This window comes from Tricharina praecox, assembly GCF_024521635.1.
Source record: "Tricharina praecox strain CBS 144465 chromosome Unknown BZA05scaffold_1, whole genome shotgun sequence".
Taxonomy (NCBI): Eukaryota; Fungi; Ascomycota; class Pezizomycetes; order Pezizales; family Pyronemataceae; genus Tricharina; species Tricharina praecox.
The window spans coordinates 2185562-2204785 of record NW_026250403.1 but is presented as its reverse complement, the minus strand read 5'-3'; the positions used below and the strand labels follow the sequence as shown (position 1 = coordinate 2204785).

The 19224-nt window shown below is 53.7% G+C and overlaps 3 protein-coding genes and 1 non-coding gene across 4 annotated transcripts; 1 reads left to right on the top strand and 3 right to left on the bottom strand.

Moving 5' to 3' along the window:
• Positions 1-2953: 2953 nt before the first annotated feature.
• BZA05DRAFT_382908 (uncharacterized protein) lies at positions 2954-4568 on the top strand. Its single transcript, XM_051482164.1, has 3 exons — positions 2954-3402; positions 3562-3743; positions 3838-4568. The coding sequence occupies exons 1-3, from the start codon at positions 3362-3364 to the stop codon at positions 4413-4415; spliced, it is 801 nt and encodes a 266-aa protein (XP_051344552.1). The 5' UTR covers positions 2954-3361; the 3' UTR covers positions 4416-4568.
• Positions 4569-12470: 7902 nt separating this feature from the next.
• Positions 12471-14080, bottom strand: BZA05DRAFT_382898 (uncharacterized protein). The gene has a single exon (XM_051482163.1). The coding sequence runs from the start codon at positions 13976-13978 to the stop codon at positions 12713-12715; it is 1266 nt and encodes a 421-aa protein (XP_051344551.1). The 5' UTR covers positions 13979-14080; the 3' UTR covers positions 12471-12712.
• A 161-nt stretch (positions 14081-14241) lies between these two features.
• Positions 14242-14337, bottom strand: BZA05DRAFT_t5. Its single transcript has one exon. It is a non-coding gene; the product is annotated as a tRNA-Val (tRNA).
• Positions 14338-15292: 955 nt separating this feature from the next.
• Positions 15293-17640, bottom strand: BZA05DRAFT_18018 (uncharacterized protein). The gene is made up of 4 exons (XM_051479297.1): positions 17320-17640; positions 17229-17270; positions 15726-17171; positions 15293-15670 (listed from the first exon to the last, which is right to left on the bottom strand). Exons 1-4 carry the CDS (start codon positions 17479-17481, stop codon positions 15479-15481), a joined length of 1842 nt encoding a protein of 613 aa, XP_051344550.1. The 5' UTR covers positions 17482-17640; the 3' UTR covers positions 15293-15478.
• Between the last annotated feature and the right edge of the window lie 1584 nt (positions 17641-19224).

The following is a 19224-nucleotide window of genomic DNA, read 5'->3' as shown; positions in this document are numbered from 1 at the left end:
AAGTATGATACCAAGGTACCAAGGCAACTCGCGTGGTATTCCCAACCCATCGTGGCCCACTGGCCCTATCCCTTACTTCTGTCGCACGTTCGCCCGCACGCACGGCGCGCACACACGCATGGAAAGCGTGAGCTCAAAGCTGTTGGGATATTTTTTTCTCTTTCCTTTCGTTTCTTTTTTAGTTTCCTTTTCCTTTTCGGCTTTCCTTTTACGTTTTCTTTTTAGGGGTGGGTTTCCCTGGCTCCCTCCCTCTCTCCTTTGTGTAAGTATGCCAGGGGTCACACGTGTCGTGTCGCGTCGAATTTGGTTTTGCGGAGATGGCCCTGGGGAGATGGAGGGGATGGGCCCTGGGGATGGGGGAGATGGGAGAGATGCGTATTGGGGAAATGGGTGGGGAGATGGGCTTTGGGAAATGGGGAGAGGGAGATGCACGGGCTTTTTTGACGTTTGTTCGTTCGTCCATCCCTTGCTCTGCTCTGCGCTGCTCTGTAACTCGTGTATGTAACTCCTGTATGTAACTCCTATATGGAGAACATACGGTATAAGTGCTAGTACTCTACACAATGTCTCCGCGAAAAGAAAGAAAAAACCAAAACGTGCATAGGGAAAGTACTTTATGCATACAAAAGTACCTCCTAGGGGCTGCTCAGGTCAAACTTCATTAGGGAGTTACATAATTTGCCATGTATGAAGGATGCGCGCGGCGGCGGCGACGGCGGTGGTGGCGGCGAGATGCTCTACTTTGATGCACACTCTACTTACAGCTCGCGTACGCGTAGAGTGGTGATCATGTAGCTTTTTGGGCTATGGCAATCTCTACTTGAAGACACGGAACTCGTGCAATAATGCAATACATAGGGAGGTTATGTATTAGTGCATGCAATGCATGCAACGGCACGGTGAATCCAAGTTTCGTATGTATTTCTGTATGATATGTATCAGCTCCCTCTACCCAATAGGTAGATAATTGCATCCTCATCCCTATCCCTATCCCTATCCCTATCCCTATCCCTATCCCTATCCCCTTCTCCCCTGGAACAAAGTCAGGCAGACGTGAACTGCACAGCCCCCCCCCCCTCAATCCATGAGAGGCGTCGTCGCGCCTTACAGATAAACGCGATACCTACCTCTAGAGTACCAACATACGGTAGCGCCGTCTCATGTCCGGACTCGGAGTCGGACTCGGAGGAGCTGGAAGCTGTGGCCAAAAAAACATACATACTGTGCCCATATGCATTAGGTACATACGCCCGATGGGTACGGCTTCGTCCCGGCGATTTGGGGTAAAGGACCGCAGGCGGGTGGACGGCTTGCCCGGAACAGGTACAATACATACAAAGTAGGAACGGCAGCATTACGGCAAGCAAACACTGTGTCCTCGCCGACGCGGAGCTGATTTACTCCGGCACCCTATTCTTATGGGTATTCTACTAATTGGTATCTGGATATGCGAAACTGCGAGTCTCGGACCCCACGGCTTACGATCGTATCCGAGGAGACTCTACTACAGAGTACACTGGCGGTACCGTAATAGAAACTTGGAGTCGACTGCCGTATAGGTATTAAGTGCTATGGATACCGGTGATCAGTTGGGGATGGCCGAGCTGAGTCTTACATACTCAGGTACTGAGGTACATGGGGCGGGGGATCGAATGAAGTAATTGGGAATACTGCTGGCCGTCGAGTGGAGCTCTCGTAGCTGAGTACCTGGGTAGTTGTGGACAGCTCGAGTTGATCGTCCAAGATCCACGTGGAAGCAGGGCTCGTCATACATACAGAGAGGCAGGGAAATGGCCGCCTTTCGGTGATTGAGCGGGTATCGCCGTTTCGATCGTGAGAACGGTGCCCGTGCAAAGATGCTGGCGGGCTCGAAAGTCGGTCCCTCCAAATCACGTTCCTTAGCCCGTCTTTTCCGAGCAGTGAGCAACCCCCTTCTCGATCGACGCACTCACTCACTCGACACCACGTTTGTAGAGGTGGTGGCGGTGTTGCAACATGCAGTCCGTGCCCCCTCGTGTTGAGTTGAAACTCGGCTCCTGACGATCCTACAGATGAAGGGTCGGGGTCGGGGGGCCCAAGACGACGCGCACCAGCGAATTCGCGGCCGTGCGCGATTCGGAGGGACATATGTAAGCTCGGTGATGGTGTGGTGGTGGTGGTGTCAGTTGTTTGTTTCACTGGCCGCTATGTATGAATATGTGGTCGCGGGTAACTCGGTACCGCGATTTTATTTCGAAAAAAGAGTGATGCACGGATGTTATTTCCGTGTTACCACTATTAGTACTACCACTAACTACTACAGTAAGAGATGGGCACCGCTATGTTAGCAGTCGGACGCCAGGAACATTAACGGCTGCTACCCCCGCGCGATGCTCCACCCCCCATGTGTACTCTACATAGGCAATCATATTTGTGTACATACCTCATACTTCGATCCTACATGTTTACATTACAACCTGTCGGGGCTGACGACGACGACGACGACGACGCAGCGCATGGCAAGCAGTTCAGTTCAGCTCCGTTCAGCTCAGCTCAGCCCATTGCCTTCCCTTCCCTTCCCTACATACCTGCGACAGTCCAGCCCTGAGCTCCGCGACTCTACATACGCGGGATAACTATCGCATTTCTCCCGCTGCCGCCGGTAGCAAAGCAGATTGCTGAAATCAATCTGTAACGTCGACGTTAACTGACACTCAGCCTTCAGGCAGGGTCGGTTCAGCGTGGGGTGTTGGTGGTATAGAGCTCTGATGGATGTCTGTAGATAATGCACGATTCATATCGTCGCGGGCCAGTACATTACTAACGTTCGGTTGATGTCTATCCATCCAGCTTACCTGAGCGGCGCTCTGTAATCGTTACTCTACATAGCACACACATCTACGGCTACGGATGAATCCTGCGTCCGCAGCTCCGTGAAATAGATTCAAAAAAATAGTGAGAGAGGCGTCACGCCACTTACCCCCCACGCTTTCTTGCTTTCTCAGCTTCCGCGAAGTTCGGCGCACGCACGCACTCTCGGGATTACAATCGAGACCGCAGCCGAGGTAAGCAGCCCGGGTGAGTGAGCGTTCATGACGGCGTGACAGGCTTGGTGGTGGGTGTCAGCTCGAGGCGAGGCCACATTATTATTTGCGGCTTTAACACTTGCACACGTGTACGCATCGAGACATGGTGACTTCGCCAACGTATTCGCTCCCCAGTGAAGCCCACCACGTTCGCCTCGGCTCCTCGCTTTCGCTTCGGAAAGGTCGCACTACTCTACCATACACCAATCATTCTACACCGGCAGCGAGGTGCTATATCTAGAGCAAACGGTGAAGACACTCCACTACATACCGCACTACACACGCACACGTGCACGATGCCAATTCTCCGCCGCTATGTCCGCGTCTCCAAATACACGTATGTAGCTACATACAGCCCCCCATGTATCGTACATATCCGCGCACGCCCGCAGGGCTGAGCGGGGTGGGGGGAGTGAGGGAGAGAGGGGAGGAAGAGGGAGAGACCGAACCGAACCCGAAAGCGAGCTAACCTCACCCACGAGCCGATCGATCACAGAGTGCTGGAAGCCCGCGTCTTCGTGCCCAATCCTGCAGACGTGCTGTGGCTCACGCGTGCCGGCGCAATCGACCGCGTCTTTGCCGAGATTAAGCACCTGGTGCTGCCGATGCTGTCGGAGGCGCGCAATCTGCGCGGCGCCGCCAGAGTAAAGGCGAAGGAGAAGCAGGTCGTCGTCGGCGGTACGTGGAGCTCACCCCCCACGCACATACACATGCTCACCCCCACATCCCATATGTATGTACCGGTTGTTTCTAATTAATGATACTGTAATAGAGGACTTCGAGGCCGCCATGTACCTTACCGGTGCGGGTTCGCTGCATGCCGTGCTCCGCAAGGATCGCGACGTCGAGGTCAAGACGCTTCCCATAAGGTCAAATTCCACAGCTCTTACCGACGCGGCGAGGTCCTCGCCCGTAGTGCAGATCCGCGAAGAGGAGGATGCGGATGACGAGATGCAAATCATGGACATTCCCGAGGCGCCGCCGCCGCCGGCCGGCGTGGAGGAGGAACCGCTATTCCTCCCTGGACCTGGCGATTCCGACTCGGATGACGATTTCGTTCCCCGTCGTTCTCCTCCTCCTCCATCACGGGGTCGGCGAGCTGAGACGCAATTGGGAGAGCCAGGAACGGAGGACAAGAAGGAAAAGGTCAAGTTTCGGACCGAGTACGAGGGCTTCACCATCTACGACAAGGTGCTCTGCCTCGTGGTCACACGCAAAGAGAAGAGGAAGGAGAAGGGAAAAGGAAAGGCTGGGGACAAGACTGGCGGAGATACGGTTGACTTGTTTGATCGCTGGATCACTATGAGTCAGGCTGCGCGGGATGGCGGAGAGCCTGACGGCAACGAATGAGTGAGGATCTGGGACCTACCGTTCGTTCGTTCACCGATAATGCCATGACCTACCACTCTATTTGCGACGAGTCCCTTTCTTTCACTGTATTTTGCGAGGCAGTGAAAACATGGGGTATCAGCCGAGTCAGATAGGGCACGGCGGAGGGGGTGGGGGGAGGGAAGGAAGCAATATGACCGGTGTATGCGAGCAACCCCAGGGTCCACATGTGCCCAACGATACAGTAGCCTGCGTGCTCAACGTTTATCATCGAGTCACTCTTCACATGGACTCGGAACGAGAGGCGCTAAAAAGTGGGCGACCAAGGGCCACTAGGGGATTCCGCGTAGGTTTGAGAAGAAGATGATGCAGCAACTTCTGCCTATCCAGTCCAGTCGTGTTGAGAGCACACGTTTCTGTGGGGGGTGGAGAGGCGGAGTACCCTGCATGTTCTCGAACACGAGGAATGCGATTCCGTTGTGGACGGATGATGGGTAGATATGGTTTAGTAGACAGGTTTCGCAGGTCGTGAGGGATGGTTTGCGGGATCGTTTTAGGCTTAGTGAGGTGACAAAAAAGCGCTACAGGTTAAATTTGAGATCCCTCACGCTAGAGATACCGCGCGGTGAGTCTCTCCAACCCGCATTGAAGTTCATGTCGACAGTGCGACGACGCTGGCCTTCGCTATGAGCATCGCAGAGATGTTGGAGTACTCCTCTCTATACTGTCGTGCTCTGCTCTCCTCTCGCCGCCGCTGTACTCTGTTCTCCCCTGTCCCGGAGAATTTTTACTGAGTCTATACTAGAAAAGCCGCTAATGTTTAGAGTAGTCCACTTTCGCTCAGCCCACACCGCACCGCACCGCAAAGTTGCGAAAGGTGTTTTTTTTTCACGTGAGGGCTCGGCGCGCTAAAAACACGGCTCACAGAGATCCCTCAGGCCCTGCGAAACCTGTCTAGTATGATGGTTGTTCGGCACCGCGGGCGTTGAATCAAACCCCGGGGTTCATGAGTGATCCAATTTCTGCCTTGAAGTTCTAGCCTGCCTTCTTCGCGATGAAACCTTGCCTGGATGCGGCAAGTCTATGCTTATTTTGCCCAGGGACAAATAAGGCAACAGCAAAGAAGAAAGTCGAAGGAAAAAGGGAGGAGGAAAAGGAAGGGGATCCCGATCGATCGATCTCGCGTACCGAGCATCCTAACCGCGAAAACGATTGATGATGATGCGTCAGATGAACCGCTCCACTCTACGTGAAAAAAAGCACGCGCCCACCCGGAATGTAGGCAGGTGAATATTTTTCGATAGGGCCGAGAAAGGCAACTTTGTGCTGATTCTTCCCGGGCCGCTTTTTGTCATGATTGGAAAGTGCGGCTGGATACCTATCACAGCCATCTTGTCCTGCAGTTCGTCTACCTAACTGCCGTATCTATGTACGTCGTCGAAGTTCGGAGCTCACTCTGATTAACAACTTATCCCCGGCAATGGATGGGCGCTCTATTGATGATGAAACCGATTCGGAAAGACATTTGGAAGACCGCTGTCGATCGAGAGGGCATATCTACTTGGTTACCTACGCACCGATCAAGGATTTAAGGCTGATCTCGTCGTACTGCACTGCACGGACGGTTCCGTGGCGATGATCTTGACGGCTTTGGATTCTGCACCACGACGGCGACCCCCCACGGGTTTTTTCTTTTCTCGGTACCGTGGTCCCCCTAGACGCCTCCTAGAAGCCGTGCGTGCGTGCATAACCTACTATCTACTCTATGGGTTTCCCAGAAAGAACAAATGCCGCTGCACTGTGCAGTCGCTGCTGCATTCCTGCGGGAGCGCGCGTTGTTGGATCGATCCCTCGCAGATTGGACCTTGAGTGGCAACGGCGGTATGTACCGTACCGTACCATACGATGGGAACGACTGCCGTCTCCACCGATGATTCAATGCAAGCAACTACCGTCGCTGGCGCGCTTTCGTTCTCTCAGGTAGAGTATGCACTAGTATGTACCTATGATGTACGGTGCTCATAGAACCCGCATGGCTGCCAAAGTTCCGAAGAACATCCGGCGCGAGCGTCGGGCTCGATAGGCACGACGGTCCGAGTGGGGGGCAGCACGCGCTCGCACAGAGCACCATCGAGGCATGTACCGGTATCTACATCTACTTACCTATTACCGTAGCTAACCACCGAGATATGTGGATACTCTAGGCTCTAGATACCCAGATAAAACTTCACTCCCACGATTCATCCTCCTACAGGTGTTCATCCCGTGCATGACGTCGCACACGAGAAGCCACGAGGCTTAGTTCGACGTTAGTTAGCAATATGTCGTATCGCAGCTCGCAGCTCGCAGCTCTCTGCCGTCGTCGTCGGTGACCGCGCCACCGGGGACGTCGAGTGGGGAGGAAATCGAGTGGAGCGGAATCATTCATCCGAGCAGTGGCAATGGTGGCGCCAGGGCCGAGTGGCGTGGCCTGTAGGCTGTCACAGCCCGTGTCCCGGACATACGCCCATTGGCCAGCTCGAGGCGAGCGTTCGAGAACCTTTTTTCCTTCCTTTTTCTTCTTCTTTCGCTGGGAGCCAGGGACGAATTCACGAGCCATCAATTCTGCAGCGGCTGACGATGGTGAAATTGAATGTGAGATGCTAGGTTAGTTCTGTAACTATTCTAGCGGGCGTTGGTTACCTTTACGGGGGCTTCCTGAGACTCTCTATCTGGCCTCTTTCTATAGTTAACTGCCTACCGTACTCCCCTGCCCGGACTGTGCTTTCTCGACACAAGGCTGGCTGGCTGGTAAAACTTACTCTAATACGGATTAAAGCGCCTCCTCTAGTCTCGGCTGTGAATACTGAGCACTTTACTCTACACTCCGCATCGTCCACTGTTCAGATCCAGCCGATGGTGTACATACATTTCATATATCTCCTTTATGTACCTACCTGCTCTCAGATTACAGCGCGTGCGTGGGGGATTTACTAGAGCAGTAGGTAGGCGAGCTACGACGAAGGGCCGAAGGAACCCCCGAACCCCCCACGCCGAGAAAAGAAGAAGGCTTTGCATTGATTGTTTTGATGGGAGATCCGAGAGATAGAGTACATATGTAGGTAGATAATACTATATACATAGATGCCTATCCAGCCACCATACGTACGGATGTTTACGGGTCTGTTTGCCGAGCGTCTGTTTCCTTACCTTTCCTTTCCTCTCTGGCGATTATGGCGTGGGGGAAGAGGGGGGGGGGGTGGCGCGTTTCAGGGCGGGCGTAGGTAGGAAGTAGGTAGGTAGGTACCGTACATACCGGTGCTCTACAGTACCGTACAGTACGGTGCATTGTGATTGCCACTGCCACTGTTCTCATATCATATCGTATCGTATGGACTCCGAAACGCACCGGTGCCCAGAGGAGAGGAGGTGGTGCCTGGTGGCCTGCCGCCTGCCTTCCCCCCCGGCAATAAGATCCCCAATTCGCAATTCAATTCACAATTCTGTTCGATTCGAAATCGAGTCAATTCGACATGTACATACCGCACATACATACCGTACATACCGTACATACCGTAGTTACCGGTACTCTAGAGGAGAGTAGGGTACGGGGTTTGCGGAGATAGTTTTTCTACGGTGACTCGGTGAGTGCTGGATGGTCGTGTGATCGATTCGTTCGAGCTTCAAACTCCGGGCCTCCGGCTTGTGTTTTGTTTGTTTGTCAGCAGAAGGGACCCCAATGTCCAATGTGCTCACAGGATTGATATGTATGATCGTCCCTGCTCTGGGGCCGGGCTGAACGGATTACTTGCTTTTCATGTACATGTTACTCATCACGCCCTGTACATAAGGCATGTCCGATGATACATGATACATGATACATGTTGACGTAGGTACATACATGCCCTCACCTCAGCCCAGCCCAGCCCAGCCGTAAATACCTACATACATCACACACATACATACATACTTGGTACATACATGCGTCAACGCCCGGATGTTTCCTCCCTCCGCCAGTACCAGCACCCACGGGTCCGGACCTTCTATCCCTCCGAGCCTCGCCTCGCAGTGCAGCGCAGTTCTGTGCGGCAGTTTGAGTATTTCCTACAAGGGGGTCGCCCATACCTCCATATGTACCCAGGCCATTTTCTACTCAAGCCCGTAGATCCGACCAGGGGTGGGGTGGGGTGTTGGGGGGAGGTACTGCGAACAACATGTGCAAACCTTGCCCTGCCCTGCCCTGCCCTGGGGGGGGGGGGGGGGGGAATAGAATACCTAGCTAGGTGGAATATGCCCAGGTAGGTACCTGGTGCCTACTAGGGCAGGGCACACCTTCTTTTAATTCTCCGATCCGAGTTCCGCTTGGAGCTCCTCTGCCATCGGACGACGAACGACGAACGACGAACGAACGGGGGGGCATGGAACATGGAACAAAGACCCGCTGTTGTCCGAAGCGACGTGAGTGATGTGCCGTGAAACTGAACCCACCGGAACGGCGGGGAGCTGGGGCGGTGGTCGGGCGGTCGGTTGCTTGCTGTACCTACTATAGTGTAGGTAGGTAGTATACGCTCGACGCTCGGCGGGCGGGGAGAGAAAGGGTACAGCGAGCGAAAGGGCAATGATCTCCGAAGTTCGAACCACGCAGGTATCATGCTGTAACTATACACGGGGAAGCGGGAAGCGGGAAGCGCACACTGGCCAGTCAGTCCCATGCGAGCAGCTCCCAAAGCTGGCGGCGGCGGCAGGCGGTGATGAGCATGATGGGATCATGCCCGCACGTGTACAGTTTCATAACGAGTGGCGTGCATGGGGCGGGATCCGCGGCGGGGGGGTTCCTGGCGGATCGCATCGGATCATGTCGTGTCATGTCACGGCCAGCCGGCCAGAGGCGGCGGCGATGGTGATGGTGGTGCGGGAACGGGCGGAGATTGGCCTTCGGGAACGGCCATTGACCGCCTCATCACCCCAGCCACAGCCACAGCCTTACCGCCAGTCAGTCGGTTAGCCGAGAGGTACCGTATATGGATATGGCTACATATGAGCGGCCGGTACGGGACGGTTCTCGGGAGTCGGACTTGTCACTTGTGTGTGCGCGGCAGATGCTCGTTACGGTAGTAACAGCCAATATATAACGACGACGACGAGGAGGAGGAGGTTATCTCCCGGCTCGCGGTTGTACTATACATACATACGTACATCCATACATACTCTACATACGTACGTAATTACGCTGATCTATGGTTCGTCTCCAGAGGTCAACTAAATAACTACCGCTGTTTATCGGCTCGGCCCGGTGGTGTTACTCTACCAAAATAGTTGACAGCTGCCGGCGTAAAGCTGGGATGTATGTATGGATTTGCAAAATGCGGACGGGATGGGACGGGATGGTATGGAATGGGACGGTATGGTATGGGATGGTATGGGATCTTCCCTGAGACCACCGTGGTTGTCGTTTCGGCTATGCATGAGTGGTCACTCACACCCTCCTCCAGTGGATATGGAAACGGAGTTTATACTACTTGTAGTATATCGCTACGATCTGGATACGGTAGGGGGGACGTAGTTGACGATCAAACAAACAGCCCATACACTCCAAACAGATCGGTTGGACGAGTACATAACAACGACACGAAGCCCATCGCGTAGAAACAGAGGCGCTCGGGTGCGGGTGCGGAGGGCCCAGGCGATGAAACAGCCTTCGAAAGTATACCGGAACTCCGCCGGAATAAGATATCTCCGCACCGCAGGTTCCGGCATGTAACAGCGGCAAGCTGTATCGGAAACGTCCGGGACAGCTACTCTATTTGCTTTAACCTGGTCAGCAGATCTCCCGCTGCCGCACTCTGCAGGTATATGTACATAGGTGGGTAGGGCATTCGGTTAATCGTCTCCAGGAGGAGAAGAAAACAAAGCCCGTGTCAAGTGCCGCGGCTGGTCCTCCGGAGGCATGGGCTTTGAATTGGTATTTGGAATTGTAATTGCAATTGGGATCGGAATTGAAGATTGAATTGGAATTGGAGGCTGGTCAATCAATCAACTGAGGCCGCGCCGAAATGACACCGCACCCACCGCACCCGCCACAGGCGACGCTGCTCGCGTGGCTTATGGGAAGGAGGGGGAGGGGAGGTCACAGCCTCACGGATCGTGACCGCTAACTACGGGCTGGTATGTACCATGTATCGATACCATGTAAGTACCACCACGATGCCGCAGGTATTGGGTGGAATCCGGATGAGTGCTCGTGATCGTGAACACGCACTCCCGGTCGAAACACGTTTGAATGATGCCACGAGCGTCCGCCGTCATGAGCCGACGGTTCACTCCCCCTCACACGCTCCCGGGTATCCACCCAGAGCCTGCTTACGTAGTCATCCGCGCGCTCTTTCTCGGTCCGCGATCCGAAGAACCAGTGTTTGTCGTGCAAGAACATGAACTACCCATCGAATGGTCTGTTCGTGGACGCCAGCGGTGGCAACATTTCCGTGTCATTTCCCTATGACATGGAAAGTAAATGGGCACTGCGGTGGTATAGGTACACAGAGAAATAAGAAGAGTACCTGACCTGGTACTTTAAAGTTATCTCTCGGGTTTTGTTTCCTCGTTCAAACAGTCCAATCCGTCACTCGATTCAGAGGTCAGCTGAGGAGGAAAGGATTTGGAGCCCGCAGAAGAGAAAACTACAGAATTCCCTAACTATAAAGGTCACTGTGACTTTGGAGTAGCAATCTAGAAAGAAGGTCATACGGCATACCGGAATGTTCGATCTGTGGATTGCCGCCAAATCTGCCACTCGCGAGTTGAATGGTCTTATACATACTTATGTTGACCTTGCTACTTTCCAATCCATCGGTCAACCTACGCAGTCGGAAACAGACGAGCGAGCAATGCTGGTTTCTATCGGCCCCATAACTACCACCAGGCATGATGTGCTTTCCTCGCACGGAGCCTATGTAGTAATGGACCACAAAAAACCTCGTCTCCTCGCATTGCAGCCAGGAAGGTGATGTTTTTTTAGAGGAAATCCGAAGGGAAAAAACCTCAACCACGTAAGGGGCGTTATGTCAGTCCGCTGTGCTCTTGCCACTGCTATGTGTTTGCTCTTTACTCTTGCCACTGCTGTTGTGCTTTGCTCATGCCTGTGCTTGAAGAAAAAAGATGGGAGGAGAGGGGAGAGGGGGGGTTTTATAGCTATCGCCGGATGGCTTGGAAGTTGGAAAGTGGGTCTTGTCTTTTGAAGGGTCGTTCTGCTGGCTAGTATCGGTTTCTATCCACCCTTTGAATGATAGCCCTAGTTAGGGCTCCTTCTTCCACCGCACACATCCTACTTACTACCTTCCTTCCTTCCTTCTCTTCGTCTTCCTCTTCCTCTTCCTCACTACGATCACCAACATCAACACCACTCTTGGTAGATACTCTTTCTACCAAGAAAGGAACCATCCGACGAGCACCAGGACGTCACTACCAGCGCGGATCGAAAGAAGTACACCAACAATCGTCCACACGTCACATCTTGGTTCTCAATACCTTGACTGTGACAACCTTGGTAGCAAACATGTGGACGTTTACGGTGGGAACCTGGGGACCAACTGGACAACACCTTACGCGGCGGATACTAATGAACCTACAGCCTTCATTCAGGGAATTTTGTGGGGAGGGAGTGCGGACGTAACGCAGGCCGCACAGAAGACAACAACTGGGATCACGTACCCGGCGACATCACGACGGATCAACAAACCAGCAACTCGACTATCCGGCGGACACCAACCGAACCCACGAAGATCAATGGACGTATATCAAAATGCACCCTTCTACCACACCTGTGTTCAATACTTTGGTTGTGGTGGAAGCGAGCATATGCAGACATGCCGGCATTCGGTGGATCGTATGTAGTATGTACTAGGACCGTGGATAGAAACTGTTCGGTCAATGTGGCTGGTCACAACCTAATTAGGTTGCGCCAGCAGTAAAAGAACTGATGTAATTTGAGCTTTCGAGTAATTGGAGTGCAGTCATGTGCTGCGTTTACAGTTGAGGAAGTTCGACTCCTTCATTTCACGAGTGAGGAATCGTGAGGGACTGTAGCATGGGATGTCCATTCTCCAGTCGCCGGTCTAGAGTGTCTCATCTTCTTTGCTTACTTACAGGCCTGACTGCTGCTGCGGCCCTAAAGACAAACTATTGTATTGGACGTCCGAGGACTAACTTTGCGCCTACATGAATCTACCATCCCAAGTCTCCTATGAAACTATCTCGAAGTCGGATCATAAACATCAATAATCCCATGTGTAACACCATATACCCATTAACAAAAAGCAGCACGCAAACCCAAAAAGAACCCGCTAATCATCCAAAGGGGAATAACTATTCCTCTTTCCCTTCCTCTCGACAAGCCCCACCATCTCTGGCCGGCCCTCCTCCTCGTCGTGCTCCACAAGCTGACCGACTTGCCCGCCACCGCCGAAGCTCCTCTTTAATACTTCGCCCGCTTCCCGCATAGCCTGAACTTCCGCGCCGATCGCGACAATCAACAACTTCCACCCCTCGGTCTCTGCCCTCTGCACCCTCTCATCGAGCTCCGTCACAGCTTTGTCCAGCTCTTGCGAGATCCACCTCCCCAACTCCTGCCTATTGCCAGTCTCTTCCTGTAGCCGTGTCGCCAGGCGCTCCTCAAACGCCGATACCACGTCCATAGCACTCTCCCACAGCTCCATCCCCTCACACAGCGCCTCATGCTCTTTCTCCGCCGCCTCTTTCTTCCCCGCAAACGCCTGGGCCTCCAGCTTCCAAGTCTCCGCCGCCGCCTGAGGACTCTCCTGCCCCTGCGTCTTCAAGAACTGCGACATGCGCCGTCCCGACGATTCCAACGCGCCCTTATAACTACTCTGTCTAGCCTCGACGACATTCTCCAACCCCGCCAGCCTCGCCTTCACACTTTTCATTTCCCTCTCGAGCTGCAGCAGCTCCCACCTCTTGGCATCGATCTCCTCCGCCAAGCCCATCTTGACATTCCGCAGCTTCTCCACCTCCCTGGCCTCGGCCTCAGCATCCATCTTCCCCAGCTGCTGCCGTATCTGCGCCGTCTTCGAAGCGTGCGTGGTCACCGTTGTAAGCAGCTGCTGCCGCTCCACCACCATCGACGAGTACAGCAATGCCTCGCGCTCCTTGACGTCAGAGAGCTCGCGCATCGCTGTCAGGATCCCGGTTCGCGCTGCGGATAGGTCGACGGGAAGCTTCTTCCGCCCCTTCTTCCTCCGCTCCCACCCACCGCTGCTGCTGGTGGTAGCGGCGCTGGGGGTGCTGGGCGACATCAGCGCGAGCGACTGCGCATCGAGCAGGTCCTGGAGCTCAGCGGTGAGGCGGCGGCCCTGGTTCTGCAGCTGCTGCAGCGGACTACGTTGCAGCTCGAGGGCGGACTTGACAGAGAATGTGGAGGTGGTAGCTGGGACGATGGGCGGCGGGAGGAACATGCTTGGCGGCGATGAGGTCGATGGGTCCGGCGAGCGCATCGTCGTCCGTGGTGTGCGTTCGGACTCGGACGGTGGTGAGCTCGCGCTTTGGAGGTAGTCTGGGGGATGCAGGTCGGGTGATGAGGGTGGGGACGCCATGGTTGAGCTCGTGGGCGTGGGGTCAGCGTGCACAATGTTTGGTAGGTATACGTGTGATCGGTAGCTGTCGTCGTCGTCGTCGTCGTCGTCGTCGTCGTCGTCAGGTGGGTGGATAAGCATAGCTTATCGGTTACGGCAGGGAGCTGATGATCTAATCTTATCTCACAGACCATGTTGCATAAGCCATTCAAAAAATGGATCCAAAAGCAACGCGATGTTTGCTGTCCAGTCACCAGTGTCCATCATTAAAAAATGAGAAAAATTGATCGCAGCAAGGATTGAACTTGCGGCCTTCTCGGAGCTGTTGAAACCTTTACATCACTGTAAACGAGATGTGATAACCACTACACCATGCGACCGTCTGTGATGTTAATTAAATAAAACCAAATATATATTACAGCACTACTGATCTATGAGCATTGTAGGAGGCAGTAGTGCCTGTTGGACATGTACTCGTAAAAGAAGAAGGACAGAAGTCAGTCATACTAGCACGCCTTTGGGAGCCTACACCTTTGCCTGCGCGGACCTTTCAGAACTTGACCACCCTAGAATGATACCGCTGAAGCTTGGTGCTATCTCCGTACGTAGCACTCTAAGGCAAGGCACGCAGTCTAACGAGTAGGAATCTTCCTACAGCTAGTCTGAGCAGCTCTCAGGCATGCCGGCTCTCTCTCCTGGTCTCCCGAGCCACATCCCGCGGGCTTGGAATGGACGGGTTTTGTTCGTGGATTTGTGGCAGCTGTGTACATAATATCACTCGAGCAAAGAGTCGCAGGATGTGATTGATAAAGTAATTGAAACTCCCAAACCCCCAGACCCTTCCATCCGAAGACACATATGCAGATAGGAGAAGAAGCCCAAGAATACCTGACGTCCAGCGCCACCGTAGGTGAGAAAACAACTATGCTGACATGGGAGCGGACAGTCAAAAGCAACATCTGTGAAGCGACGTCCAACATTTAGTGACTGCCCAGAGCCAAAAGAACGCAGCTTTGTATGCCATAGAACCTCATGATAACCAGATAAATAAGTTACCATACAATAGCTATGGCTGCCCGCCCGTCTGTATATACATGCGTACTTTTCTCCTCCAAAATACGCCAAAAACCAGATACGCCCGACGCTCATGCCCCAAAATCAATACGCCGTTGCATGTACAAATAGGTAGATAGTAGCCCACATAGGAAATTTTTTGGAAGTCCCCCAAAGAAACCAGCCCAAGGAAAGATACAATAAAGGGAAATGTCTGTCTGGTATGTAGCTGGAAAAAGCAACAGCAGGTGTGTGTGGCGTAGGATGGCGCCTTGAGGTACATAGGAAGTAAATAAACTTGAACGTCTAGATAGGACGAACAAGCGAGAGAGGGGGTCGGCGCCTTTGCCGTAATCGAAGGACACGAAACATCGGCCAGAAACGAAAATAAGGAGGGAGAGAAACGAAGGAATCGCGATTTTTGCGGCTCGAGGATGTGGATTGGTCCTCAACTCAAGGGCTCATCACTTAGTGTGCATCGACGGATGCGATTCGTCGAATTGTATGTGACATTCCCGGTTTTCTTGCGATCAGGGGTGTGGCTGTTGGCGGCCGGCGGTCCGCTTCCGGTAGAGGATGCATTTCTGGTCTCTTCACCGGCGAGCGGGGAGGACTTCTGGGCGGGAAAGCACTAAGCTTCGGGATAACTCTTTGCGGAGGCTTGTGAAATCGTTAGAACCGCCGAAAGAATGGGAATGGAATCGCATATGCTCACCTCGATAGTCGAATCAACGGCGGTTCTCCCGGTGCTCCCAGTCCCTCTTCGACTCCTTCCCCCCAAAGTACTGCCGTCCAGCTGGTCCTGGACCATTTCTCTCAACTCATCGATATCGAGATCATCTGCCAAGACGTATTGTGCGTTTAATCCCAAGTCGCCGCTGGGTCTTCGAGGAATTGGCGGTGAAATGACGCACTGGTGGTGTTGATTCAAGGATGCGCTTCGAGACAACGGCTTCTGGTAGCCCGGGACCTTCCTTTCCGATGTCGACCGCTGGAGCTTGTTGGGTTGCCGCCTCGTAGAGTGAGTCCGATCGGGCGGTCGCACAGGACTATTCATAGCCGGAAAAGCCCCCAAAGACCTTGAGCGACGGTGGTATTTGGCGTCTACACGCCCCGAGGTGAGGGGTGCTGGCGGCGTGATACCTTTGCGATTCTGCAAGGGTCGTGCAGATGCAGCACGTCGCATAGGAGGCGCTTGTGATGCCCGTGGCGATACCGTGTGCCAGCGTCCATGTTGCCCGTACTCATTCGTTCTGAACTCTTCGTGGTTCCGTTTTGCATTCACGTCTTGATGGTGATGATGTGCGTGACCAGCAGTAAGAATAAACATCAGAGCCCTGGCCACCCTCGACCATCCCGACTTTTTTACCTTCTTCTCCGTCTTTCCGTACCTATACTCCACTCTATCGTCCTCCTCGCGATACCGACCCATTTCCCCATGGGATACCTCCGCGCGACGATCAACACACTGTCCCCGGAGCTCGTTCTCCCGCCGATTCGCAGCCACGTTGATATTCTCTTGCCGCCTTGCTTCTTCAGCCCTGGTCGAACGTAGCTCTGCTTTGCTCGATTTCTTCTCTATAACCAGGGGTTTGACTGTAATGTTGTGATCAATCTTGTCGCCAACCGCCCGTCTTCCCACGAACATGCTGATGGAGGTGGCGCGCTTATCAAAAATGCTCGTGGACCTTCCATGTTGCTCGTGTCGGTGTTGTGGCGGCGGCGGCGGTCGGGTTTTCCACGACTTCGGCACCGGTGCCGTCGATGCAAGATCCCCGACCTGGCCAAGCGGCGACACAATATGTGCCTCATCATACGAAGCATTCTCATCGTCATGTTCTTCGAGAATAAAAGCAGTAGCACTTTCAATGTTACCGGAGTCATCGTGATGATCGTCATACTCGTGACGTTGAGAGACAGGCCTCTCCATGTGAGGACTGTCCCAAGACACGGGTGTATTCTCCGCCTCCGGGGACCCAAACATAACCTCGGAGCTCTCTGGTATATAGGCGCATGTGTCGACGATGATCGTCATGTTTGGCTCCACGAGATCTTTCCAAACGCCTGGGAGAATAGTGTTGCCCCGGATATCAGTTATCCTCACCGGCCTGCCGTTGAATACGTCCGTGCCAAAAAGCCCTGCTAGGGTTCGGTGGAGGTTCTGAGGTGGCAGGGTCAGTTGGGTTTCATGCCAAAGGGGAATCAGATCGATGCTTACCTCCCAAGTTTTGACCTTGTGTGCTGGAACCACATATGGGGACTGGAAAGAGTCAGTAACGATGGAAAGACTCGAAGAAAGGGTTTCCTACCATATAAGGGGCCAAAAGGATCCGGATCCTGGGGATGGCTGGGTTGAGGGTGGGAATGACGGCAGTCGTGTTTATCGTCTCCTCCGAGTTGACACTTGACAATGTGTATATCCGCTGTTCGACGGGCGTATTCCGACCCGACTGGCTGTATGTCGAAGACATCGTGAGGTACAGCTGGCTGTGAGTTCCTCGCAAAGTTTCGTTCGAGGTGAGAGGGATGGAACAGGTAGAGAAGTTCGACTTGGATCGGTGGGGGCCCGTGGGTGGATATATCGGTTGAAGGGGCAAGGGCCACTGAGGAGCTGGTGCTTCAGCTCGGAAGCGAACGCCGTATTCCGTGTACAAGGCTGCGTAGGCAGGACAAGTGCAGATCCAGTCTGTGTGATGGTGATATTGGAAAGTAATCGTCTATAAGGTCTCCTAGTAGCAAGAAGTGCCGCCAAGGGCCAGCTGAGGGGACGGTCAACGTAGTGAAAGTATCATGTGGGGGCCTCCGGGGCGAGAAGGCTGTGATGGAGCTGAGAGGGAAGTGAAGGGAGAAGGAATGAAGGGAGAAAGGGGGGTGGTGGTCGGCTATCTACAGGTTTTGGATTCTGTGCCCACAATTTCGACTGGTGGTCTCCATGTGAGGAAGCCTTGCCAGGATGAAACGGCTGATTCCCTGATACCCAATCATCCGAGCAGATCGAATAAATCGCAACCGCAGCCAACAGTACTCGGGTCCGGGCGGCGGCGACATCGGCAAAACTCAGAGAGAGAAGACCAATTAACTGATATGAGCCGGAAATGGAGCAAAGGCCACAGTGCGAGCGGGGTACATAGCTATGTCACATATATTGATGTTGGGTTGCTTGGGTGTTGTTTGTAGCGAGAAGAGCGATGGTTATGTGAGCCAAGACGGGATTGACGTGCTGAATGTCAGACATCTGCAGGGGTGGGCCACCATGGATGTAAAACACCCGTGTTTCAGGCATAGGGCGACCCTTCCCATCGAGTGGTCCAGAGAGCAGGATGACGACGCGGAAGAGTAATGACGCTGTAGCAGTTACTCTAGCCGGTCGTCGCTGTAGTGGTCCGGACGAGATTGGGCCCGCTTATAACCCCGTCGTCTCGCCTTTCGAATTTCTCCGTTCCGTTCAGCTATGTCCTGCCGCGTATGAATGACGGATGTTCTTCATGAACTGAGGAAGGGAGTGAGTGCCGGGGGACAGGTGTTCCGGCACATTGCTGTCCCCGTGGCATGCTCACGCGGAGCAAGTATGGGATGGGTATGGGTACACAAATGGAATAACTATGGCTACGGAGACAACCATCCGCCCCCCGCGAGAAAAAGAACGTTCGACCGACCTCCGGAATCTGAGGCACCGTTTTCCGTGACGCGCACAGCGAGGCTTAGCTGTTGTTTGTTCGCCCTTCTCCTCGCAAATGTGACAAAACTTTGCGTATACTGCGTCCTGATTAAATCGTTCGGTGATAATATGCCGAGGTAAGGTGGACCTTCTAGACTCTGCGGTGCGTCCTGAAGGCGGTCACGGGCGATGTCAGAAAGGTGGTACGGTAGTATCAGAAGCTGCGTGATCTTCGACGACCGCGTAAAGTAGATCTAATACATAGATTACAGGGCGGGAGCCTGGGCCGCCACGGAGGTCTTCTGCACGATCTCTTGGCTACATACCGAGGGCAAGTTTTCAGTCGGCAGCACTTTTGTGTAGGGATTGTCAGTGTGAAATCACCACTCGTCACCCGCATGTGTGAAAAAAATCAGCAACCAACTGCAGCTGTGCGGGGGCGGGGGTTCGGGCGAGGGATCCTGCGGGGTCCTCATCCGGCCCCCCCGGCGGTCTTCGGCTTGTTTGATACGGGCCGATTCGTTTGATTACTATGCGCTTTATGTAACTTACCGGT